Source organism: Rana temporaria, chromosome 5 (assembly GCF_905171775.1).
Source record: "Rana temporaria chromosome 5, aRanTem1.1, whole genome shotgun sequence".
Taxonomy (NCBI): Eukaryota; Metazoa; Chordata; class Amphibia; order Anura; family Ranidae; genus Rana; species Rana temporaria.
The window spans coordinates 121,908,950-121,918,183 of NC_053493.1; the positions used below are offsets into that span (position 1 = coordinate 121,908,950).

The 9,234-nt window shown below is 39.0% G+C and overlaps 1 protein-coding gene across 1 annotated transcript in view; it reads right to left on the reverse strand.

Moving 5' to 3' along the window:
- Positions 1-1,177: 1,177 nt before the first annotated feature.
- STT3B (STT3 oligosaccharyltransferase complex catalytic subunit B) overlaps positions 1,178-9,234 on the reverse strand; it is a 190,091-nt gene continuing 182,034 nt past the window's right edge. Inside the window, exon 16 of the mRNA XM_040353087.1 lies at positions 1,178-3,611. Coding sequence (XP_040209021.1) covers positions 3,531-3,611 — 81 coding nt within the window. The 3' untranslated portion in view covers positions 1,178-3,530. The remainder of the gene's footprint in view (positions 3,612-9,234) is intronic.

Consider the following 9,234-nt stretch of genomic DNA (forward strand, 5'->3'; position numbering starts at 1 on the left):
GATTCACACTGCTCCGACATAGAAGTCGGACAACTTGCGCTCCGACTTTCATGCAACCTCAATTAACGGGATCAGACAATAACAGGCCCTTTAGGAAGATAAGAACCGGAGGGAGGAGAAGACACATTGAAGCTACTTTAATAAAGAACTGGTTTTATTTGACACTTTTTAGGGTGAATGAGTGGGGGGAACTGGCGTAGGGTTTCTCTTCAAAGATCCATACCAGACCTGAACGGCCTAGTATGAAATTGAGGAGGGTAACAGCACGCCATTTTTTTTTTTCGTGGGGTTCCCCTTCAAGATCCTTTAGAGCACAAGTCACATGCCAGAGTTGGATCAGTTAAGATTGTGATCTGACTTTAATCAATGATAAGGAATGATCTGAAGTCAGACCAAAGTAGTGCAGCAACTTTTTTCAAAGTCGGACCAGTTAAGACAGCTCTTAAGAGAACCATATTAATTTATACATGTCATGCAATATGTGCTCACAAAGTCAGAGCGTATGTCGCACCAGTGTGAACTGGGCCTTAGAGTGGCTACACTCTGGATGGAAGAGAAACAAAGACAACCTTTGGACAGCAACATTAGCACACTAAACAAATTAAATTCAAACTCCACCTTCCAGCTAACCCTTAGTTACAGCAACAGTTTGGTTTCTTTTGAGAGAAAGAGTTTACATAAATAAAAGCAGACCACTGTTAGCACACTTGTCATCGTTAAAATGATGGGTCTCGACAGACTTGCTGGATAGATGCAGCTGCATTCGCTTTTTTAGGCTTTTTTTTTTTTTTACATGGTGAATAATGTTTCCTTTTGGGTTTAATACTGCTTTAAATGGTCACTTTTTACCCCTCTGGCACAATCTCTTCCTTTTACAGTTACTTCACCGTTGCCTCATTTCTGACTTTAGATTTTAGGTTGACATACGTTTAATTTTTTTATAGCCCCAAATTAGTTAAGACTAATTCACTAAATGATGCAAGGGAAGTGCTCAGTGCAGTAATCTGCAGCTTCCAACCAGGCTTTGTTTTACTAAAGCATAATTATAAAATGGACACCAGTTATTTTTGTAGGTCTACTGCATTTGGCTTCTTCTATTTTATTAAATAACCCCAATTCACCAGTTATTCTTTGTAAGTAAAATGCAAATAAAAAAATGAAACAAAACAAGAAAGTGTAATGATAAACACAGGATTATTTCTTTTTTATTTGAAAGTAAATTATTCCAGTTTGACTGTATCTTCACATGCCATTTCTTCAATAAACATCTTTAAAATAAAGTGTGTACTTTTTTTTTTGGGTATAGATTAAACAAGAAAAAACTACCCTGGAACGCTATTTAGTCTAATCACCCATCAATAGCTGTCAAACTTGACAGACACAATTTTAAATGTTGGCCGTTCAAATAATTTGATTAGAAACAAAACATGACACTTAACATAAAACCTTAATTAAATTTTATTGTTTTCTATTTTCAAAGATTTCAATCCAATATACAGATTGCCAGCATGTTGTAATGGCATTAGAGCTGCATACAAATGCTTCACAGCAATGCAGCTTTTATGGTATGTAAAAATATCACAAGCTTGAAAAACAAAATATATATTAAAAAAAATAGAAAAGAAATGATTGTATTTTTTTCTGAGAAATTGCTGTGTCTAACCTCTTTACGTTTCCATCTCACTATAAAACATACATCCTAAACACAGGATAGTCCAGTATTTGTGGTAGTACAACTCTGCTTGAAATATATTCAAAATTAACATAAAACATTAACTCAGAAATAAAAATAAAAAAATACCCATCAAGCTATGAAAAGTTCAAGTCTGCATAATGTCTAAAGCCACAGAAGGATCACCCAAAATGTTCAACCCAATGTACATTTTAGTGCATTACATTGACAAAGTTGTCAATTTTAGTCTTAAAAAGGAAAACAAAAAACAAACAAAAAATGAGGAAAAAAATGCACTAGAGAAAAAAGTATAAAGAAAAATAACCCCAAAAAATTAAGATGAATTCAAAAATTCCATTCTAGCTCATTTACCCTCAATATAATCTCAGACTTAGAAAAAGTGGACGTCTGTATACTTGTCAACTTTTTAAATGTGTAAACATTCAAACATTATAAGCGGTTTGCTCTAACAGGATTTTGGATATGAACATTCAACATAATCAGCATTCTCTTTTCATTCCTCCCGCCCTATGTATACATCTAGATGTATAAAATAGTATGATATAACACTATCAGAGCATAGCTGAGACATGAAGTTATGCCTGGTTAATTCTTTGTAGAATTTAGATGGACTTGCCATCAACACAGGAGGAGTTCACTTGAATTATGGCCACAGACTTGGCTTAGGAGGTTAAATTTTAAGTAGATAACAGGTATCCCTTATTAAATTATACAACCAAATCCCTCAAGTTGCTAGGATAAAAAAAAAAAAAAAAAAAATAGGCCATTGGTATTGATCGCATGTAGAACCTTTATAATTAAATGACGTAAATATCTGTGGCCATAAGTATCTGTCACAGGGGAGAGCCAAGTGGCTTAGGGCAGAATAGTTAAAGTCCAGCCATGAAAAGCAGCAGCTACTTTGTAGTATAAAGCAACCAAAAAAAAAAATATATATATATATATATATATATATATATAGATCATACCAAATTCATTAGGAACATTGGTGAGGCACTTCGTAACGTTTGCCTCAAGGATATTACCAACTTCTAGGCAGATGACAGGCTGCACAAAATGGATACAACTGGCATGTGAAATCATTTAACAGGTTATGCCCTAGCTGTACATCTTCGCCTAGACAGTTTTCATTCACTGTGATTTACTTGTCCACATATAAAATAGAGCAGCAGTTATAGCATACACCCACATCCCTGACTAGATATATATTAAAAAAAAAAAAAAAAAAAAAAAAATTGACATTCCTTGTGCGTCGTTCATTGTTTTCAAGAGGAGGAAAAAACAGCTTTAGGGAACAAAATATGACTTTATTCAAGAACTCATGCTTTTTATCTTATAATACAAGTCACAGGCAAAAAAGTGGGCCACTCACAGATGCCACAAATTACATCTATGCAGACTCCTCTGAGTGTTGTAAAGAAAAATGCAGCTCAAGGTTTCACGTTTCATTTTATTTTTAATAAAAAAAAAAAAAAAAATTGACAAGTATGCATGTGCCAATAACCAAATTAGAGGGCTCTTTGGTGCGATCAGTCCAAATTGTCAAAAGGATTTGAAAATCATTTACCAAAAACAACAACATGGGGGAGAAAGAAAAAAAAACCTGCTGTTATTCGTGGTCAACAGCACTGTCTGTCTGGCTTCACATTACAAATCTAAAACAGCTGTTCTTAATAAGCCAATAAATATATATTTTGTAATCAGACATTGCCTGAAAATTTTGTACAATATTCTGGACCAAAGATGGTTCTGTACTCTCATGTCACTGATAAACATGAGTTCATCTAAAGGCAAAGACTGGTTATCTCAAGGACATTGTCCTATGAGATGGGTTGGTTTAAACAGTCTTCTTGCTGGATTTCTTGCCTTTCTTCAGTGTCAGCTTGTTCTTAATGTAGCCACGCTTCCTCTTTGATGTCTAAAAACAAACGAGAAGGAAAATTAGAAACCTAAGTAAATGTATTATTCACAATTTTGTTTTTTATATATTCCAATTGGTGGGTTTTTTTTCTTTTACTTCCCGTCAGACACAAGATCCCCAAGTAGGGAGAATTTCAGGCTTAAGCAGCGGCTGTTGTAAATGGTGTCCCCCTTGGAAGATTTCCTCCAACGATTTGGTCACTGGCTATGCCAGTGACAGCAATGCAATACAGCACACTCAAGAGGGCAAATCTTTCCATCAAAGACAAAAGACTGCAATGAAAACCTGACCGTAAAAAAAGCAATTCTAGCATTAGATGTGTTTTTTTTTTCGGAAAAGGTATCCCTGATTTTAACCCCTCTAAATTTTATACCATACCATCTGGTAAGTAGTAATCAGCTTCTTCATAAAATATTGGCTTGGAAAACTAAATATGCACAATGTTTAAAATCAGGTTCCTCCTTACTCTTTAATTGTGGGTAACAACTCTACTTCCATAAAGAGCTGAAGCAACTCAAAATGTACAAGTTTTGTCTGAAGTGTAGAAAACCAGAGTTAGGCTTACTGGTAACTATTTCCAGTACTACCTCAGATACTGAAATATGCAGTTCTTCCCCAGGACAGGAAAAATTTCCAGATTTGATTTAAAAAGATGGTCCTCCAGGCACATGAGAACCACAGGATGGCTCTGAAAAATATAAACAAAAACATCAAACAGAATCCTGGGGTGGGCACTTGGCTGTCCTGGAAGACCACTGGAAAAAGGAGTAACCACTAAGCATAACTCAGATTTTCTCCAGCCATCTTCCAGGACAACCCCAGCGATGACCAAGAACTTACAAGCCAAGGTGGGACCACTGCTTGGAAGACCTTACACCCCAAGGTCTGATCTTGACTTAATACCACCACCCAGTAGTTAGTGAATAATGCTGCTTTTACACAGGCGATTTACAGGCGCTATAGCGCTAAAAATAGCACCTGTAAAGCGCCTCTCCTCTCACTCCAATGTGAAAGTCAAAGGGCTTTCACACTGAAGCAGTGCTCTGGCAGGATGGTAAAGTCCTGCAAGCCGCATCTTTGCAGCGCTGTGGGAGCGGTTTATACACGGCTCCTAAAGAGCCAAACTGCCGGCAAAGCGCTGCTGTTGCAGCACCACTTTGCGGGCGACTTGAACCCTTTTTGCCCGCTAGAGGGTTAAAAGTGCCCCGCTAGCGTCTAAAAAAAAAATTGCAGCGCTTTACCGCCGACGCCACCAACGCCTCGGTGTGAAAGTAGCCCAAATTTGCTCCCAGGTGGCACCAGCTCTTTCTGCCTATGGAGCTGCTAAAGCTCTAGTGGATTGTGCACTCAACCAGGCAGTAGAATTCATACTCTTGTAAGATTCTGAAATAACTTGTTTGAACCAACGCTGTCTACCCGCAAAGGGTATGAACAAAGCTTGCAATAAACGAGTGTCTGGTTGCATCAAGGTAAGACAGTAAAAATCTTTTGACATTCCAAGATGGATCCAAAACAGAAAGAGTCCTATGGAAAGTTTACAAAATCTTTGAGAAATCTTCGATCTATTTGTTTACAAAATAGATTTTTCCTGAACTGTCAAAAAAAAAAAAAAAGTTCTTTAACCGGTTAACGCCCGCCGCATGTATATGTACGTCCACAGAATGGCACGTACAGGCATATGGGCGTACATGTACGTCCCCGCCTTTCCCGGGGTCAGGGGTCCGATCGGGACCCCCCCCCGGTACATGCGGTGGTCGGAAACCCGTGGGGAGCCATCAGGGACAAGGGCGCGGCTATTCGTTTCTAGCCGCACCCTCGCGATCGCTCCCTGGAGCTGAAGAACAGGGATAGCCGTATGTAAACACGGCTTCCCCATGCTTCACTGTGGAGGCGGCATCGATCAAGTCATCCCTTTTATAGGGAGACTCGATCGATGACGTCAGACCTACAGCCACACCCACCTACAGTTGTAAACACACACTAGGTGAACCCTAACTCCTTCAGCGCCCCCTGTGGTTAACTCTCAAACTGCAACTGTCATTTTCACAATAAACAATGCAATTGAAGGGCATTTTTTGCTGTGAAAATGACAATGGTCCCAAAAATGTGTCAAAATTGGCCGAAGTGTCCGCCATAATGTCGCAGTCACGAAGAAGGAGAAAAAAAAAAAAATATATATAATAAAACTATCCCCTATTTTGTAAACGCTATAAATTTTGGGCAAACCAATCGATAAACGCTTATTGCGATTTTTTTTTTACCAAAAATAGGTAGAAGAATACGCATCGGCCTAAACTGAGGAAAAAAATAAAAATGTATATATGTTTTTGGGGGATATTTATTATAGCAAAAAGTAAAGATTGCATTTTTTTCAAAATTGTCGCTCTATTTTTGTTTATAGCGCAAAAAATAAAAACCGCAGAGGTGATCAAATACCACCAAAAGAAAGCTCTATTTGTTGGAAAAAAAGGGACGTCAATTTTGTTTGGGAGCCACGTCGCACAACCGCGCAATTGTCTGTTAAAGCGACGCAGTGCCGAATCGCAAAACCTGGCCTGGGCCTTTAGCTGCATAAAGGTCCGGGGCTTAAGTGGTTAATAGACCAAGCTTGAAAGCTCACTTATTCAGCGGGTAAAAACGATGGCAATCAAGAATAGTTTTAAGCATGGGATGCTTTAATTGTGGCCTCCGTAATTGGCTCAAAAGAGACTGCTTACTCCCTAACAAGCCTAAGGACAAATCCCAATTAGGACATGCCATGATCCAGGCTGACCTCTTACGAGACAAGGCATTAAAAACACCTAAGAGAATCTTCCAGCTAGGATCTATGCCAAAATACGCTTAGTGCTGCAACCTGGATCTTTAAAAAGGTACTTGCATGTAAAATGCTAAATTGTCATCTTTTTCATCCATGAATTAAATTTCTTCTATACCTTTCTGTAAATGTAGAAATATATCTTTCTGAGACTCCCTGCCATCTCAAGACATATTTCCTGATCACCTCTCCAAGCCTAGTCAAAAATTCTGGAACAGTCTATGGTGAAACGTAACTTCTGGAACTGCTACAAAGCTTGCTGTCCTTAGACCCAAGACTGGCATCACAGTTCTTATAGAAGCTGGCTAACAGAGGCCAAAACAGAGTTGATCTTTACAATCTTATGTTGGTAGAGGAATGTTTTGCTTTTTGGAATCCAGAATATAGCCTACGAAAGGGACAGAGAGCTGTATTCGACCTGTCCTGGTTTATCAGCCAACCAAGTTTCATTAGCCACCTATTAGGTGGATGGAATATTTCTCTTTAGATTTAACAGTGATCTCCTGCAAACTCAGTAGAGCTAGTGCTTCCGCCAACACCTTTCAGCGTTCCTCGGTCCCAAGAATTTTCTCAAAGGCAAGGGCTCTGCTCTGAAAATGGTGAATTGTTGACCCCCATCTTTAACTCTAGGCATGAACACCTTTGCAAATCACAATTTATGGGGATATGAAGGTATGTATTCCAAAGGTCTAGGGTCGCCATAAAGCACTTGTGCTGGAGAATTGCTCTGACTGATGGATCGATTCCATACAATTATTTTTGTATCCGATGGGCAAATTTCACCTTTAGGCTGTTAAAAAGGGACCAACAGCTTTTTGTTTTACTAAGAAATTGAGAGTAAAAACCTGTCCCTATTTTGGTACTGGAATTAGGACATTCTGACGCAGCCTGTAAGAGGATGAGCTTTTACTTTTTCGGAATTCTTCAGAAGCTTTGTAACTGGGTAAAGTGGTGGTGGCGGCTGGCAGTTGAACTCCAACCATGTAGCCCTGCTCAATTGGACTTAGACTAAATCCGTTGGGAGGTGATTGATTTCCACTGGGAGAGGAATCCTAATCGTTCTATTGGAAGTTACTGGTCATTGCATATTGGAGGACTTGTCAGGATGGTTGAAGAGAATACAGGATTTCCCTTAACCTTTGACCTGTTCAGTGTTTTTACTGGATATACTGGATGAAATGGATTTCAAACTATTTGATAAGTACTGAACTTTCCTTTATGAGGAATCTTTATACTGCATGCTTTTGACAAGCGACTTATACTCCATCTACTGAAGTTTAAACCCTTTTGCATTGGCTATATGGGAAATATATTTGTTTTAATAGAGACTTTTTGAACTATGGACTTTCAGTGCTGAGTAATCATGGACATATCTTGCTGATGATTGGATGTCATGCTTTGAAAGTTTATTTACTTGCATTCTGATAAAACATGTGTGAGCAGGTACCCTTTATGAACGGAAATCTAATTCAGATATGTTTAATACAAGTTAATTTACCTCCTCTAGACCAGCAGATATTTGTCTGCACACCAAGCACCAATTAATTCATCAGTTTAAGGGAGTTGACTGGGGTTGAGCAGTGTGAACAGTCCTTGAGCATCAGATGACTGTCCCCCATCCCCCTGTGTCACCACCTCTATGGTTTGGTGAATCCGCCAGTTTTCTGTCAACTATATTAAAAGAATGTACATTCTGTTTCCAAGTTTTAATTATATCCACGTATCTATGAAATCTTCAGCACCATGATTTGACAAAGTGTTTGTAATTTTCATCTTTGAAGCAGAACCAGTTTGAAACTGCAAAAGTGGGCTTTCACCACCACATTTGTCCTCTGGAAAGTTTTTCTTGTTCATCATTCTTTTTTTCATCAATTATTTGGATATTTCCGTTGGTGGCCCACCGCAAGAAATTGCTATTATATATGTATAGTCATCTATACCTTCAGATTAAGGTTTGATGAGTGGAGTTGGGGCAGCAGGTTGTCTGAGTAATCATTTTTACTATATATCGAATAAAGATTCGATTATTTTTCAACAATTGCGCGCGTTTGTATATAAAAAAATTGAGAGGTATACGTGGTATGTTTCATGCATTAGTCTTAATTAACAATTTAGCGAGTATGGTGACAGGTAGAGCCCACATCCATTGTGTATTGGCTTTCTTTTGCATCTTCTGGATTCTGAGATAGACAGCACAACGGGCAACTAAAAGGAGCACACATGGCAATTTGGCGTTGTGTGACACACTGCTCCTTTGGCATCAGCAGCTCCTGATCGACCACAGCAGGAGGGTTTGCCCATATAGTCTTCGTATTCCCTTGGCCAACTTTCTTCAGGCTGTGACGTCATTTCCGGGCATCGTACACAGTCTGAGCGGCTGCTGTACACTGGCTCCAACAGTTCCTGTGCCTGCAGATTGGTTCCCCCTCCATCGGACCCCTGGCCACAGTTTTGGACGGGCCCCCTACCAGTGGCACTTCTGTATTCTTTGTTCAACGGCTTTGTGCCGGGTTTCCCTGAGCCCGTGTCATCCATGCGGCTCCAGCCTCCAGGTATTGCCAGCTGTTAAATCCAAGTCTCTGTATGACCATCAACAGACTCCTGTATGCCTTGGCGATTACCTTTATTTTCAAACTTAATAAAAAGGTTTTGATTTTATATGTCTGCTGATCAGCGCTGTTCACCCCTTAGATTGTTCTGCCCTCATTTGTCTGAGTTTTGGAAAGCAGCGGCTACAGCTATACTTATTTTTTTTTGGTCTTTCACGTTTATTTATTTTTTTACTGGGGATACAACAACTCTTTT